Here is an 18,385-nt window from a genome sequence, read left to right on the forward strand (position 1 = left end):
TTCCCCTTAATTTAAGGAAAAAAAAATTATTAAATAAAAATAAAAAAAAAATTAAATTTTAAAAATTTTTAAATCCCAATTTTGGGGGGTTTTTTTTAAAAAATTCCCCCCCGGGGTTTTACCGGGGGTTTCCTGGTTGCAAAAAATTTTGGGTTCCCGGGAAATCTCCCTGGATTCAATTTTGCCTTGGGAAAAAGGGCTCTTTTTAAACCCCGGGAAACACCAAAAAAACCGGCAAGCAAGCCCTTTATGGGCTTTTGGAAAAAAATCCGGGAAAAGCCAATTTTTGGGTTTTTAATTTTTTGGGGAATTACGTATTAAAACGGGGAAAAGTTTTTTACCCCAAACCCCAAAAAAAAAATTTTTTCTTTTTTCCCTTTTTTCTTTTCCCTTTTTTTAAAAATTCCGGAAAAATTTAGGGGATTTTTTTTCCCCTTTTTGGGGGGGAAAAAATTTTAAGTGAAAAACCACCAAAAAGACACACTCTAAAAATTTTTTACCGGAAAACCAACTGGGAAAAATTTCGCAATAAAGTGTAAATTTTTTTTGGCTTTTTAAACAATTTAAACCCTTTTTGATGGGTTTTAGCCCCCCCTCCCCAGTTAGCTGTAAAAAGTCCAGTGCGGTTAAACCATCGTTCACGCAGCCAGCCTACCTTCTATAAGTTATACCCCTTGTGTCAGGCCTTTAACCTTAAACTGAGGCTGCACTTTAATATTCTTGTAATAGGTTTGCAAAAACTATCAGTTATGTTTATTTCACTTTTCCTTATTAACTTAACATGACAACACTTCTCACACAAATATGACTTTAATGTTGCCATCGTTATTAATTTCATTAAGATCTGACCCTGCACACACATAAACAACAAAGTTACCATTCATCACAATGGAGAAAATGTCTCCATTCCTTTTTTACCTTTCTAATGGACTGTCTATGCTATAAAATAACAACACAAAAACTATTAATTCATACATTCTTCACCAAAATATTCATTTTATGGAGACAAAAAAAGTCTGGGCCTTATGGGCAACTTATCCCCCTAAAAAAAATGTCGGGTTTTTCAGCCTTTTAAAAAATATAAGTTTTTTAATTATGATTTAAAATATTTTTAAAGCCCCAAATCCCCAAAAAAAGGGGTCCCAATGAATAAATGACCAAGGTCCAAATTTACCGCATTCCCCAAGAAAAAAAAAAGGCCCACAAGGGGAAACAAATTATTATATCCCTGCGGGGGGTTTGGCCAAAAAAAAAATTTTTGGGATTTAAGTAAATTTAAATTTGTCACAGGAAACCATCTATATGACAGCACAGAGAGTCTATCAGACTGGATCCAAATATAGATTATCACAATTATATATATGGTACAAAATAATGCATATAAATGTCTTCAACCTAAGACGTGTAGAAATAAAGTTGACATTACCAAAAATAATGCCTTTTTTTAACAATATACTGAATAAATGTTTGGTCACATCTGTGTCAAAGGCTTAGGGTGATTAACACAGATCTATTGTGACATAAGTAAGAAATTTATTGTATATAAAGAAACAATAAGAAAAATCTTCTGTAATACATCATTTTCGAAAAGTTGAATTAATGACTATTTTAGCCAGCCTAAGGGAAAAAACTGATTAGCAGACGCAATAAATTTACCCAAAGTTGTGACAGTTTCAACTTTAAGGCGGGAAACCTGTGATAGATAGCCGATTATTCCTTAAAAAGGTCAAGAAAACAAGAAGTAGGGAAAAATCTATAAATTAATCCCTTGTTATTCTTTTATCCCTACAAACCCGTCCTTTACAATGCAATAAAGCCTCTTGTTGTAACAGCCCTAAGATGGAATTTGTTCGGCTTAAATGAACAAAGAATTTCAACAATTTGAAAATAAACTTAATGTAAATCATTTTCTCATATAAACGTAAAAACTAAATATTTGTCCTTAAATTTTGTCGTTTTCATTTAAAATCTAGGTTTTTAAAAAATTTAAAAAATTTAAGCTTTTTTTTTTTCTTTTTAATTTTTTTTTTTTCCTAAAATTAATAAATAAACATAAAAAAAATATTTTCCAAAAAGAATTTTTGTTTTGTTTTTTTATTTTTTTTTTTTTTTTTTTTCCCAAAATTTTAATTGATAAAATTTTAAATTTAAAATTTGGGAAAATATGTTTAAACCCCAAATTACTTAAAAGATTTAAATGTAAATTTTTTTCCCAAAGAACATTTCAAAAATTTAAAAAGTTAAACCCCTTTGACCAAAAAAATAAAGGGGTGAAATAAAAAAAATTTTTTAAAAATGTAAAAAAAGGAAAATAAAAAAAATTTGGGAAGAAACCCTTACAAAGGGCCCGGGAAAAATGAAACTAGATAGTTTGATTATTCTTAAAGATGTCTAAAAACAAAAAGAGGGAAAATCTATTAATCCCTCGTTAAATTTAAGACTATGATCTTTTTTAATTGACCGAGAAACACGATGACTTATTCAACCTGAAAACAAAGAAAACGACTTGACTTATTCAACCTGAAACAATCTACATAAAAATGTTTTCAACTATGATCATTTTTACATTTCACATAACAGTATATCAATAACAAATATTGATTCTACCAATGCCATGCCAATAAAACAGTTCAAATCACTTAGAAAATTGCTTATTCCAATTTTACGTAACAGTGACAAAATTAATATGGTCGCTATCAAAGCCATACATTTAATATATAGGAAATTGCGGAAAGCACAAACCATATCGCTGCAAGATTTTCATTGATTTAGTTAATTCATCTGTTATGACATAAATAGGCCGGCAAATTTTGTAATTTGCTAATTTGCAGTTTAATTCATCTTCAATAATATAAATAGGACAGAATTGTTTGTTTTTTAGAAAAAAAATGAGAGTTTGTTTGTTTTGTTGGGTGCAAAAGTGCAATACAGTTTAGCTGATAATGGAAAACACTGAAATAACAATAAAGACTTATTTTCAAAATAAATAAAGAGAGGCATTAACTTTTACCAATCAATTTCAATTTATTTCTATACAATTATGTTCTTGCATTTGCCCTGAATTAACAAATGATGTGCACACAACTACCATCTCCTCTGGCATGCAATTTAAATACTTGAGACAGAAAACTACAAATCAATAAGCCACAATGGTTGTGTTATAAAATAAAATCATGGGTCAAGGAGGCCAATTTGTTAAAATTACAGACTTAAAATTTCTAGCCCCTCTGAGTGCAGTATGGTTGAATCCTGACACAGACTTTAAATTCTTTCAAATTCACATACATGGCAGCAACAGCATCCACTTGCTTTGTAAAAATCAATTATCAGTCATTAAATTTTGCAATTTATCCTGCAGTAATTTATTGCTGAAATCTTGCTTATTTACTCTTTACGATACGTTCTCCTTGAATCTTCCTTTAAAAATTCTGCATTGCCTACTAGTAAGATAATTTTTTTCATTTATATCAGATACTTCATATACGTACTCAAATTCACCAAGTTTACTGTGCTCCTGGTTCTCCACTTGACCTTGAAACAAAGATATTGGTGTCAGATATATTCCCTGTCCATCTGTCCACACAACACCATGGTTATCATGTACAGCTGAAAATATAAAAAAATTTTTTCCCCATGACAGCGGGTTAAATATAAAAAAAATTAAATAAAATTTTTTCATGTACAGTGTAAAAAATAAAAAATTTAACATTTTTTTAAATGAAAACAAAAAAAGCCTGTTAAAAAAAAATTTTAATTTAATTTTAAAATTTTTATGTACAAGCTGTAAATATCATAAAGAATCAAAAAAATGATAGAAACCCGTTAAATTTAAAGGGGAAGTCGCTTAGGAAGATTATGATCATTGAATAAATATAAACAGCCTGAAAAAAAATTTGCATTTTTTAATTTAAGGCCTATTTTTAACCTGGAATTAAATAAAAAATAGAATAACATATTCATGTTTTTATCTGCTGCTGGAAATCAGAATATTTTCCCCTGTACATGTAAAACTTTAAAAAAACCCAAATTTAGCACTGCATTTTTCCGCGGGCTGTAAATTCACAATAAAAATTTGTATTAAAAGCTGTAAAAAAAACAAAAATACAGTAAAAACGGGTATGGCTGAAAATTACAAAAAACAAGTTTTCTACACAAATTTGGGGATAAAATAATTTTAAATTAAAAACCCAAATTTTTTTTAAAATTGTTTTTTTCATATTACCCAAATCTTTATTTAACACTTTTAGAGCTTTTTAAATACATTTAATAAACATAAATAAGAAGATTCCTAGATAAATAATAATTTAACCTGAAATCTTTAAAACAAAAACATACCTATGGATCATGCAAATCAACAATAAATCCATAAATAAATAAAGCTGGGATTTGACAAAACCTTTCAAATTATAAAAGGAATCTATTTTCACCAAATTTGCTGACGGTATTACAGTGAAGCTGTTTTCAGTATGTTCACAGAAGTGGAAGTAGAGATAACCCAAGCTGGACATAGATAACTTAATTGCTTCTTTATTTACTGCAAAGCCCCCAATTCCTTTATCTGATTCATTAGCAAGGGAAAATACCATTTAAACCTTGTATCCCTAGATATAAATGTTTCAATTTCTGATTACTTATGACAGTTTCTATTTAGGCAGATGTCACAATGTTCCTGGCTGCATTTTAAAAGAGGCATTTGTGGTGTTGCTAGGTAAGGTAAGGGACAGTTAAAATGAAATTAATCCTTTGACCACAAGTCATAGTAATGCCAAGCCTAAATGCTTTCAGTATATAGACAGGTCAAACAGTACATATAAGAAAACTTTACCCATAAACTGCTGGAACCAAATTAGCAATTAACCTTTGGTCAGCTGAAGCTGTATATAAGTCTGACCAGGATCAATACTGGTTGGAACTTAATTATTGATATAATGGACATCTAACAACTCATACACACTTTCAAAACTGGAAGCTGGACAATTCTATTTTAGAAATTCATCAGGAAAATGGTTCAGAAAGCATTGGTATGGGAAGGGAGGGTTATTGCCCTTCAATAATGTGGGTTAGAAACCCACTTAGGTAGGAATTCAATTCTTTCATCTGGTGCTGAGAAGCCATCCATATAGTATTTAGAAATTCAGGGTTTCTACTCCGGTGTCTGCTTGTGACTGAAATAATGTACTATAAAGGGGTACCCAGGGTCTTCCGATTGAATGCCACCACAATTTTATGACCTTTACAGTATTGATAAGACTTTAAATTAATAAAACAAGCAAGGCTCTAATGAGAATGCCCAATTTTGATACTGAAATGCCATAACTTTACACTAGATACTTGTAAATGAAAAACAAGCCATGTTAAAATACATTTTGTATAAAGTTAGCTCCCCATACTGATGGGCATTCTGCTCACCAATTCAGCTAAGGATACAGATAGTGTACCTTGATGTTCTTTAGTTAGATCATTTTCATAATAATCATTTACAAGCTAAAGTGTGCACAGCTTGAATTTTGAGTTATAAAATTATTCATATCAACATGCATATTAAATCAATGAAGGCCTATACATTTATATAACAAGTTTACTATGAACAGTATCTTTCTCTTGATAAAATATTTTACATGAACTGAATGAAAGCTTTCTCACATATATATACTGGATACATCTGTGACAGTTTGTAAAATAAACATATTTTGTTTCATGGGTTTTAGGCTCTAAACTTGAGGGGCACAACCTATAATATCAAAAAGATTCGAAAAGATTGAGGTGTCTTTATTTGTTTAAAAATTGGTAGATGAAGGTCAACAAGAATTACCAGAATAAGATTGATACAATTAAACCTTCCCTGAGCAAGTTCGATAGATTTCTGACTTGAAAAAAACCCAAAGCAACTTGAAATAAGGCAAATATTTTTCAATAAGGGGCACAGTTAAGATGGCTCGAAGCAAGCGAAGTTGTGAATTTCACCACTTGGCAATTAACATAACAACAAAACAGTATGTTAATTCAATATACTATACATAAGAAATGAAATTTTACACAAAGATGCCAAGAACAAACAAGATAGACTAGCACCAGTAACTTGATTTTTCCTTCTTCCTGCGTGCCACTTTTCAAAATTACTACACCTAATCTAACCCAATCTGACCTCAGCTATTGTAGCGACCTGAAACCCAAGTCGAACAAAAGTAAACTTGCTAACAATCAGCAAAATGTGTGACAATGTCATCAATACTTAACTATTCAACTGCTAACATTGAACTTAATGTAACACCAAAACAACCTACATGGTAGCCCGATAGAAGATGCGGGTGTTAAGTGACAAAATTGCTTTTACGGTCAATGTTATCTGTCGGATCAGCTGGCAAAGGTCTCCGCACATCAGGTTAAAAGGGGGAAATTTACACCAAAATTTTAAGGGGTGTAATTTTTATTTGTTTTTTCCTGCCCCCTTTTTTTCAAAAAAAAACAGAAATTTAAACGCTTTCTTTTTCCTAAAAAATAAAAAATTTTTTAATTTTGGTTTAATTTTAAATTAGCGTGAAAATTAATTTACCGAAATTAAACCCCCTTTCTAAATTTTTAAAAAGGCAAAAAATTTGGTATTTTTTTTTTTCTAAAAACTTTTTTGGAAAGGTTTTCAAAGATGTAAGTTTTTAAATTAAGTTTTTAAAAATTTCAAAATTTTTAAAAATAAACTTTTTTTTGGTTCTCTTACCAAAAAGGAAATTTTTCCAAGGCGGTCCCTTTAAAAAACAAAAAAGATCAAACGCTTTTATTAAGCCTGGTTTCAAAGATTAGTATTGCTATCTTTCAAATTTTTTTTTACAAAACTGAAATTACTTTTAATGGTCCATTACAGCTCTGAAAAATCTATTCTGAATTACATGAATGTATACGGAACATAAAAAGTTTAAATTCTTTTTATCTAATTTTATGAAAACTTCAGTGATGTTTAACATTCTTTATCTTTATAAGGAAATAAAAATATTTCTCCTAATATTAACAGGTGTTTAACTTTATTCTGTTCTTTTTTAGGGTAAGAGTTCACTCTTTCTTCATCAAGAAAAATTTTAATTTTACATTTATTCAAAAATAGGTCAGGATAACATCATCAATCTTAAATCATATTACCAGTATTATATATGTTTCATACTCACCTAAATTTTGAAGAAAATAATTTATAATATGGTAATATAAAGAATGTGAAATATGTAAAATTTTATACATCATAACTGATAACACTGAAAAATTATGAACATTTACATATTTCTGGTGCAGAAAACTTCACACCAAATAAGTAAAACTTGATATTAACTCTTGCCTTGCTAAATGTTTTACAATGAATTGTTCGATCCGGATGTGAATTCAGAACCATAGATGAAGATGTGATTTCAATATACATACATGTAGCAAAATGTCAAAAATTTAACATCCTACATAATATATTCTGATTAGGTCTGATCATAGTTTTGCACATTTTGCTTTTCAGTCAGTACATATTTGGGAAAATTTTCTTAAAGTGTTGAATTTTTTTTTTAAAAATGGATTAAGGGGAATATTAAGCATGGTTTAAAGGGGTTTCAACCTCAGGTTTAGTCTGCAAAGGGCATTCATGGTTTAAGGGGGAAATTTTTCGTTAAGTTTTTTGCCCTTTTCATTTTTACAAAAACTTTCAATTCTTTAATGATCTTTAGGGCCTTTCCCATTTTTTACAGATCAAGGCTTGACCGCAAAATTATTGTTTACGTCTTTCTTTTAAAATTCAATAAATTATAACCCGTTTTTTCCGGGTTAAAATCTCAAAGGCGAAATTTTTCCCCCAAAAAAAAAAACAAGGAAAATTCCCAAAAAAAGAAAAACACTTATCTCCGTTAAAATAACTTTGAATACCAAAATTTTAAAATTAAAAATTAACCCCCCAATTATTCATTTAATGATTTAAGGGTTTGACCTTATGGTAAGTATTTTGCCATTCATCGTCCCTCTGTCCCGTTTAAAATTTTTTCCTAAATTTCCCGCAAGTTTTGGATTTTAAATTTTAATTTTTCCCCAAATTCTGCCTGTACAATTGGTTTCATAAAAAATAGGGGGTTTTTTATTTAATTGGGTCCGGTTTATTTTTTTAAACAAGTAAAAATTTCTTTTATTTTTTAAATTACTTTTTGATGCCAAAATGGCCAAAAAAAGCCCCCCATGTTTTGTTTCCCCCCTTTTTTAAATTTTTTTTTGTGTTTCCCCCCCATTTTTACTGTATACTGAAACTGAACAAAAAAACAATATATCAGCCTTATAGAAACCGGGTTTTGTGCTGCACCTTTAACTGAAATTTTGATTTAAATAAATTTAAATCAATCTACTTTTAAATTAAAAATGAAATGAGGGGGAGATTCCCATTTTACAAAAATGGAAAAAAACAGGAAATAAAAAACTTAAAGTAACCCCCAAATTAGGGTAACATTGAACAAATGTTTGTTAAAATTTAAAAATTTGGGAAAGGGGAACACTTATTTGTGACTGATCGCAAAATTGTGGAAATAAGCTTACCAAAAAATTGATGTTTTCAATTTAAAATGTATAAAAATTATTTCTCCTGCAAAAAAGGGGGTTTTCAAAATTACTTCCAGGAGGTTGGGGAAACCTCCTGATTTGAAGGGAAAATTTTCCACTAACCAAAGGCAAGAGGGCCGGGAAAGGAAAAATATTCCTTACCCTTGGACCAGGGCTTTCTTTTTTGGGTTCTTTATGTTAAAAAATTTTGCTGGTTTATTAAAATTTTAAACAAATTGGGGGCAATTTTTTTTTTCCACCAGGAAAACAAGGGTTTTAGAATTTAAAATTTTTCTGAATCTTTTAAAAAAAAGGGGTTTAAATTCTTTTTTCAATTTTAAGTTAATTAGGGGCCAGGGCCAGCCCGGGAAAATCCCCCCTACCAGGGTTTTAAGGTAAAAATTTTTGAAATTTTACAAAAACTTTTAAAAGTTTAAAAGTTCAGCGGGGCCAAAGGGGGTTTTTAAAGCATTGGAACCTTAGCCAATGGGGAAAGGGGATTTTGTTGGGCTTTTTTCTGGTTTTCAAAACTTTTGGGGGAAAGGGGCACCATTTTTTTTTCCCCCCCCCCTTGAGCCCCCCGGAAACTTCCCGGGGCAAAATTAAAACCCTTTAAAAAAAAAAGTGGCTCCCTTTCAAAAAAGCATTTTTAAAGGATTAAATGTTTTTATAATTTACTTCCTTAGTTATTTAAAAAAGGAAAAAAACCTTAAAATAAAAAATTAAGTCAAATTTTTAAACATTTTTTGATTTCTTTTGGTTGTTTTTTTTTTAAAAAATCAAAATTTTTTCCTCAAAAATAAGGGAGTCCAAAAAAAACCCAAGGGGGAAAAATTTTATCCCCTTCTATTTTTTTTTTAAAAAGCAAAAAAACCCAAAATTTAAAAAGAAAAAATTTAAAAAAATTAAATCCAAAAAGTTTTTTTGGCAAGAAAACCCCCAGCCCCTTAAATTTTGGCTTCCTAAGTTTTGATGGAAACAGTTATTAAAGGTTTGGTTGGGAAAATGTAAACCTTGGGTTTCCCCCGGTTAAAGGGGGCCCCCTTTTTTAGCCCAAAAATTTTACATTTGGGAAAGTACCGGGGGTTTGAAAGGAAAAGTATTGTGATAAATTGTTCCCAAAATTAAATTTTTTAAATTTAATAATAGTTTTTAAAATACCAAATTTTTTTTTTCCTTTTTTTTTTTTTAAAAATAAATATTTTCAAAATTTTTAAATTTGGGCTTGGGTTTTAAAAAACGGGGGTTTAAAAATTTTTTTAATAAAAAAAAATATTAAAAAATTTTTTTAAGCCTCAATTTTGATTTTATACAAATTTGGGAACCCTGGCTTTCTTGAAATTTTAAACCAATACTGGAAAAAAAGGTTTTTTTTTTATTTTAAAATTTTTAAAAAAAGCCCTTTTTGTGGGCCCCATTACATTTTTAAAAACAATGGCCTTTTTAAAATGAAAAAAAATTTGCCTTTAAAAACCTTAGCGCTTTTCCCGACTTTCCGGTTTGGCCCCCTGAAAAATTGGAAGGCCCCGTTTGGGGGTTTTGGTAAAAATAATATCTACTTAAGAACAAATCACTACTGAACAGACTGGAAAGAAAAAAAACATTAAATATTTCTCAAAAAGCTGTAAAAACAAACATTACTTCAACACAAATAGTGACAAAAGCATTAACCTAAACTTTCAACCCGGTTAACAAAGTTTTTCACATAAAGAAATGATAGCCCTAGGAAAAATGAGGATTGAAATAATTTACTGTAAATAGCCATTTTGACAAAAATGTTTCTATTAAAAGATGGGCAAACCTTTCAAACATCCTACATTTTGGGCCATTTAACCTTTTTATTTTGCGAATATTATAACTAGCAAAAGTACCGTAATTTTATTACATGACATGTTAGTATGTTTATTTAAGGAGTGTAGTGTTTATTTTCAACATCATTTTCATTTACGAACCCAAAATCATACTTGTATTTATGGATCTGTACCTGTGTATACCTGTTCCCCACAAGTAGCTGTCAACTTCTTCACAGGTGTGTCCTATATATCATTATAGGACCTGGCAATATATAGCCTAATGCAGTTAGTCTATGGTAACCATGGCCCCTCTAACACCCACAAATTAAGGGGACTATGATTTTTGGAGTTTAAAATCCCAATCTACAAAGATTGGTTAAATCCCAACTTTAAGCCCAGCACTGAGATTGGGACATATCACCACTTTAAAATTCACACAAATGAATTCTGATTACATTATATAAGAGATCGCTCCCAAAAATACTTTATATCTCATATACAGTGTATGTTCAAATTCATAATTAAATTTCAACAAAATAACAATGGATTTAGCTCAATACAGGATTGGAGCAGTACCTCTAGACGCTTGCAAAAATCATGATCACAAAATAGACAAATATAGTTTTGTTCGCCGATTTTTATATTTTTCATTCATTATCATACATAAATCGGTGTGAAAAGATGAATTAGACCTATCAAAGTTCATTCCGTTGGGTAAAAAGGCAAGATTTTAGCATTTTATGATTCAAGCGTCTTGCCCGGTATATACCGGAATACGGTATTTAGTGTGGTGCTCCAATCCTTTTTTTAGTCTCACTCAATAACAATTTCTTTCTAAATTTAATGATTTTTGGGCGGGTATGTCAAAAATCATTTGAGTTATATTATTATTGTTCGTGGTAGTCAAATTATTAGACTTGTCAAGAGACATTGAGAAAACATTGGACGGACAGTGACTTTTTTGTTTGACCATCACAATTCAGAACTGTTCATTATTCAGGGGAGAAAATGTGTGAGCGGCTGGATCATCTCAGTCGGTAGAGCAGCAGTACGGTATTCCGAGGGTCCCGGGTTCAAGTCCAGGTCAGGCTGCACATTTTTCTTACCCTGTGACATGTCTATAAAATGGGTCCAACTGCTCACAAGAATAAGGTAGGCTAGGTTCCTGATAGAGATTTTTAAACATCACAGAACATGTGGCATATCAACAAATCTGTTGCTAATAATTTTTTTTATCAAATAATAAAGCTGAATAAACTTTGAACAAAGTTTAACACAATTATTTATAATAGATTGAAATTTACATTTTCAAAATACATGTAATAACTCAATAAAGACATAAATAAACATCTAATGTGGTATTATTATATCAATTTACAATACATACATGTACTGGTTTAATGTATCTTCATGTCTAATCATTCAATCATAATATTTCACCATTCAATCTTGGCAGATTTATTTTGAATGACTAATAAAATTATTTTAAATTTTTATCCTTGAGAATCAACTTAACTGTAATTACAAAAAACGAAAAGTTATTACTTCAATTTTTTTTGCACTGCACACTGATTTCAAATTACTTTGACATTTTCATTACTTTGTATAGATCTAATAATGATTTTGTCAATTATATGGGCTGAAATATGAGACATTAATTGTTAAGGCGTATTAAAAAACAGTTTCTTAAACGAGATGCGGGTCATGAAATACTTTTGTCAAATGTTTCACAACTAATCACATTAAAATGTTTACAATTACAAACACTACTGTTATATAATACAATGGTCATAAGTTCACTTGCAATTTTTTTTAAAGAAATTTTATACTTTCCTTGCATATTATATATTTCATGTCACTATTATTTGACTATTAAAGCCAGTGTATGTTCTAGGAAGGGGATGGGCGGGATTCACTCATATTTTTTGAGAGAGGCAGGGGGGGGAATTTTACAGGCAGGATATATTTTGAAATTTTCTCTATAACTTAGTTAAGTTAGTATAAGTGATTAATGGTTGAACACTCTTGTCCAGATTGAAAGATTGTCAAGTTCATTTAAGATATTTAGCATGGCAAGGGTTAAGAATTAATAATGTTGATGATATTGTACGTCATTTTGATACCGTTAAATTATATGATACTTTCCATATTCTACATAGTAACATGGATATGCCAAATAAATTTATGAAAGGTCAACATCAAACAAACGTGTATAATTCCTCAGATACCTGGTTCATAATCTTTAAACTCCACAATATTTTCATATGTTTAAATATTTATTTACCAATTTTTCATCCCATGTTATTTTAATACTGTAATAAGATTACGAAACATGTTTTATCTAAATTGCACGCATACTTTCCCTGAATTCTTGCAAGTCTTACTTTAAATAATATGAATGAAAAATATGTAACCTTGTTGATCAAGTTATCGATCAAACATTGATTGACAGTGATACAATTAAATTAATACATTCATTATAAAGTCAATTTAAAACATCTTATTGCCACATTTTTATGGAATGTAACTGACATAAAATTAGGTGTGAAAAGAAATGTTTGTTTCTAATTTCACAATAAAATTCCAATTGCTTTCATTAACCCAATTAACTTTAATAAACATTTTTGTATGTGTTTTTTTAAAAAAAAAGGAACATTTCAATATACTGTCTAAATCCTTAACAAACAATTTAACAATCAAATATTTAAGTTTCTTTTGGCCTCAAAGTGACTGAGTGTAGTTTACATTATTAATCACATGGTATCACAACTTTCTTAACTTGTATTTCACGTCTCAGTGACGTTGTATAACAATAATGTATAAATTCTAAAATTGTTTACATTATAGCCAAATTTCATACCAGTTTTATTTCTTTATCCTAATATGTACCACAAAGAATATATATAAAGTACTTATGGTAGTTTGCAAAGAAATTTTCATTTTTTTTCTTTAAATTACAAGAAAAGCATCTTTCTGGGCTGACCCTGGTTGAAAATTCTTTAAGCAAAATTTTCTACTAAATTTAATATATAAAAAAAGCATAACATTGCTCTGAAATCCTGTAGCCAAACTTTGAAGTAAAAATTTTTGTAGCTAAAGTAATAAAATTTTGACAAACAACTTAAATGCCTAATGGGAGAGTGAGCCCTGTAATGTTAGAACCCGACTGAAAATCAACCTGCCTAGAATTCCTGAGTTCTGTACCATTACAAACCTATTCAATACAAGTGACTGCTAAACTTCTTGTAACTTGAATTGGCACCTATTACGAAAAAAACCATTGACACTGGAATTAATGTTTTGTAAAAATGTATTTATAGAAAGGGAAAGGAAATTTTATATAATAAACATATTTTGTGTCCATAATATAAATAACATAGAAGTAAGGAAATTATAATTGTACTCTAAATAGTTTTAAACAAATAAATAAAGAAAAATTGAATTTTGAACATGCAGATTATATAAAATCTCAAGAAATTACTTTTTGACTTGAAAAGAAATGCACATCTAATTAATTTACGAAAAAACACCTATTATGTAAAACCATCAGTTACAGCAATATTTAATGTTACAGGTAAATTCTTTTGACATTCAGTGGTTTATCTTTCACTGTCATTCTGAATAAAAATTTATAACAAAATTAAGGTAAAACTTTAAAATTTAAAAAGAATTAGATTTGAGACCCAGTCCCTGTCTTTCATCTACATAGAAATGTGCAATATTGTCTTTATATTATTATACAGTTATACATTATATATAGTTCATTTGAAAAGTTATTTCTTTATTAAATATGTATGTTTCAACAAAAAAAAATCATGCTTCTAATACTCTACAAAAATTAAATGAAGAATTTTATATGAGCTTAAAAAGTTTTCACATTTCATCTAATTTATAAAAGGGGCTCAAACAAGTAAATTTAATTAGTTGAACAATTTTCATACATGTACACTAACAGAATCTTTACTTAAAATTGGCATCAATGTTTCAAAATCCTGCAACCTGTTAATTCATTTGTATTATTTAAGTTTAAAAATTAAATTAATAAACAACATCATTCAAAATACAGTCAATTTATTTTGTATTATTTAAGTTTAAAAATTAAATTAATAAACAACATCATTCAAAATACAGTCAATTTATGAGTAAATAACAACCTCATATAATTATTGGGTGTGCATGGTGCCATCATGAATCACAAACTGTTAACTTAGTATGTAGTATTGTCATACCTTAGGCTTACTCCAAAATTTGTAACAATTCAATAACTATATGTATTAGTCTACAATTCAATCTGGATTCAAAATTTAAAATATCATCTTAAACACTGAAATTTATATGTAAATAATAAATGATGTATATTGTCTGTATTCATATTTTATAGGCTGTAGAATCTAAATGTAACTTTAGGTTCCTTCACCCGATCTCTTTAAAAAACAGTGTTTATTTTCTTCATCAAAGCTTAACATAATGATTTAATAAGGCTGTTGACAACAAATGTGTCAATGTTTAATATCACAATATAAGCCACAAATTAATCATGTTTTCCTTTGTTCACATGTATGTGTTTTTTGTACTGTGTTTTAAATATGTACAGAAGTGTCATATTTTTCAAGTTTTTTTAAAGTCTTTAGAAGAAAATATCATTTAAATACAGATTTATCTGATGGTTTTTATGTTCACATGAAGTCACATGATACTTCTATTCATCTAGTTTTATAAATTTTCAATAATAACACAGTTTAAACATTAATAATCGAATTAGAATTATTAATCATAAATACTGTATAAACTTTGTTAAAAAAACAAGCAAGTATTTAACTGTAAACACTCCTAGGCTGTGTACCAAATTTATTTAAAAAATGATCATTTTCATATTCTGAAAGAGGGTACGTTACGATACCGAAATCAACTTGATTTCGGTAAAGTTACCGAAATCAACTTTTCATTACCGAAATCAACTCGTAAAAACCAAACTAGTTATAATATTGCTATTATTTCTTTATTATTTGATGAAAAATAATGAAATATACTTTCATTTAAAAAATCTATTGAAAATATTGTATTTTAATGATGTTATTAACAAAAATGTAATTATTGAGTTACTTCCCTTTGTTTTAAAACAACCCGTTACCGAAATCAGCTGTGAAGTTTAAATTATATATATAATTAGTAGATAATAGATTAGATAACTCTAGTAGAGCTCTATTTATAGACATATTTCTGTTTTTAAGTTTCAACCATATCTAAATATTTTCAATGTTGAACGGTTTTGTAAAGATCTCACTAGGTTAAGAGTATCATCTCATAGATTGCACATAGAATCAGGTAGATAAACTAAACCAAATAATACACCTTTAAATGATAGAAAATGTTTTTCATGTAATGTAATAATATATCCAAATCGGTGATTTTATTGCTTGATAAAATCACTGTTTGTCGTTCGGATGCGCATCATTATATCACTCGGGCTACGCCCTCGTGATATAATTCCCCGCATCCGAACTCCAAACAGTGATGTTATTGAGCAATAAAATCACAGTTTGGGATATATTATTTCTTAATTATAAATTTGAATACAGATATATAATTCGACTGCTCTAAAAATGTTCCATAAAAATTGTATAATGTATCAGGCAGTAAAATTGGAAATTGGAAAGTTTGTGTCTTTCTTTTATTGAACAGTTAAACTATATATTAACAAATCGCTAACATTTGTTATGAGGACTCTTTAATATAATATTTTTAAATTTTAGTCATTTATTTAAATGTTTATTACGACATAAACAGGTGGTTCATTATAATCTTTTATCTTTAACATACATTGTATGCCAACTTAATACAGTAAAACACAACATGTCAAATTGACAAGTTACAACATTTCATTATTGAAATTTGTCAGTATAAAGTGTTCCATTTTTTCCATTATTTAAATTAATACCAGTCATTCCATAAATTTATGCTGTTCACGGATATGAAATTTAAAATGATTTTAAATTGATCAACATAAAATCATGACTTAACACTTTTTCAATAAGTAGAATATATAGTTAAGTATCCGGGACATCATGATATGATATGTTTTCTACGGAAACGAATAGCGACCACCCCTATATATGTTAGTTAAAACAGATCTTTTGACAATTTATTTAATATAAAATTATATTTTTACCAGCTTACTAGATCTGAAATATTTATACCATAAAACTATATAAAAAAGTATTTTGATACATATTATATAGGGATGGTCGCTATACGTCATTTTATATTAAACTGTAATGTACTTTTTGTCTTAATGGGGACAAGCAGCTTTAATTTCATGTAAAATAATTATGTCTAATTATGTTGTTTGGATACTTTAAAGTTTCCATGCGCCGATGTATATTAAAGGATTGCGGTGAACGAGTATGTTATGTCAACTAACACCTCCATTGTCCGAGCACGTGTATGCTTGCTCCTTATTAGTAAAGGTGTTATGATGAATGGCTACCGCTACGTCTCTTTATTTTAATCAAATCATAATCATTGGATTCAAATTAATTACTGTGATAATTTCCAATCAACTATTTCTGAAATTCATGCAAATTATTTAGGGGTTGTTCTCATCTTTGAAATGAAATCTGATTTGATTTCGGTAATGCAACACATTAATAACAAGGGAAGTAATCATGATATAATTATACATATCCGTCTATAACATCATCATTTTTATAATTAAATATTATTTTCCGTTGTTTATGGTTCAGTTTGAATGACTTTATATAAATTAATTAAACAAGATCTATTAAAATGTTTATTTTAACTTTTACAAGCCGATTTCGTTATGGTAACATATATTTCGGTTCGTGACAAATCAGGGAAAAATCTTGATATTTAGTTATTTGTTTCTAATTCCATTATTAATAATTATTTCGAACTGATTTTTTGCATGAAAGTCAAACTAAACCTATTGTAATAGATTATAATGGAAAAAATATAATAGAACGCTTAATTATGATTTTACAAGTCGATTTCGGTATTGTAACATATATTTCGGTTCGTGACAAATCAGGGAATAATCTTGATATTTAGTTATTTGTTTCTAATTTCATTATTAATAATTATTTCGAACTGATTTTTTGCATGAAAGTCAAACTAAACCTATTGTAATAGATTATAATGAAAAAAATATAATAGAACGCTTAATTATGATTTTACAAGTCGATTTCGGTATTGTAACATATATTTCGGTTCGTGACAAATCAGGGAATAATCTTGATATTTAGTTATTTGTTTCTAATTTCATTATTAATAATTATTTCGAACTGATTTTTTGCATGAAAGTCAAACTTAACCTATTGTATTAGATTATTATGAAAAAAATATAATAAAACGCTTAATTGTGATTTTATAAGTTGATTTCGGTAATGAAAAGTTGATTTCGGTAACTTTACCGAAATCAAGTTGATTTCGGTATCGTAACGTACCGTCTGAAAGACTCTGACTTAAAAGCTACCAATGGGTACGAATAAATGAAGGACGAATATATATTTTCACATAAAATAAACATTCCTCACCTCCATGTAAGATATTCACACCTTGTAGACGTGACTTTATATGACCAAGCTCCATTTTAATTGTAAAACATTGCTAAAACAAAATAAATCCAGTTAAAATATAAAATAAAATTAAAACCGTCCACCCGGTTTACTATCCGAATAAATCTACAAAGTGAGATCCTACATAAAGGGAAGTAACTGTGTGTGGAGTATCATGTTATCAGTTTCTCATATTTGCAGATTGTTGTAGCTTCCCTTTATTTGAGACCGGGAAAATTAAAATGAATAACTATAACCACCTTAAAACGGATAGAAAGGCCAAAAAGCAACACATAATCAAAACACCGCACAATATTAAGAGAGGCCAATTCGCCCAAAGGTGCAAAATTAAAAAACTAAGCTTTATCTGATAAGGCAACAGACGGTAGGTTTTAGTTGTATCCCGGTAGGTATACAACCAAACTACGTCCACTTTACCAGATAAGTTGTAGGCCTACATTTTTAAAAGCA

The 18,385-nt window shown here is 28.9% G+C and overlaps 1 protein-coding gene across 3 annotated transcripts in view; it reads right to left on the bottom strand.

The window, feature by feature from the left end:
- Nucleotides 1-18,062, bottom strand: part of LOC132743826 (WD repeat and coiled-coil-containing protein-like) — a 41,993-nt gene extending 23,931 nt beyond the window's left edge. Inside the window, exons 1-2 of one of the 3 annotated variants that reach the window (XM_060732396.1) lie at nucleotides 17,894-18,062; nucleotides 3,489-3,606 (exon numbers count right to left, since the gene is read on the bottom strand). In XM_060732396.1, the coding sequence (XP_060588379.1) occupies nucleotides 3,489-3,606; nucleotides 17,894-17,948 (173 nt within the window). In that variant the 5' untranslated portion in view covers nucleotides 17,949-18,062. Of the gene's footprint in view, nucleotides 1-918; nucleotides 993-3,488; nucleotides 3,607-11,727; nucleotides 11,749-17,893 lie in introns of those variants that run through there. The other 2 variants (XM_060732398.1, XM_060732397.1) reach the window with 2 other exon arrangements.
- Between the last annotated feature and the right edge of the window lie 323 nt (nucleotides 18,063-18,385).

The sequence above is a fragment of the Ruditapes philippinarum genome, unplaced genomic scaffold (genome assembly GCF_026571515.1).
Source record: "Ruditapes philippinarum isolate M1 unplaced genomic scaffold, ASM2657151v2 ctg412_1_1_1_1, whole genome shotgun sequence".
Lineage (NCBI taxonomy): Eukaryota > Metazoa > Mollusca > Bivalvia > Venerida > Veneridae > Ruditapes > Ruditapes philippinarum.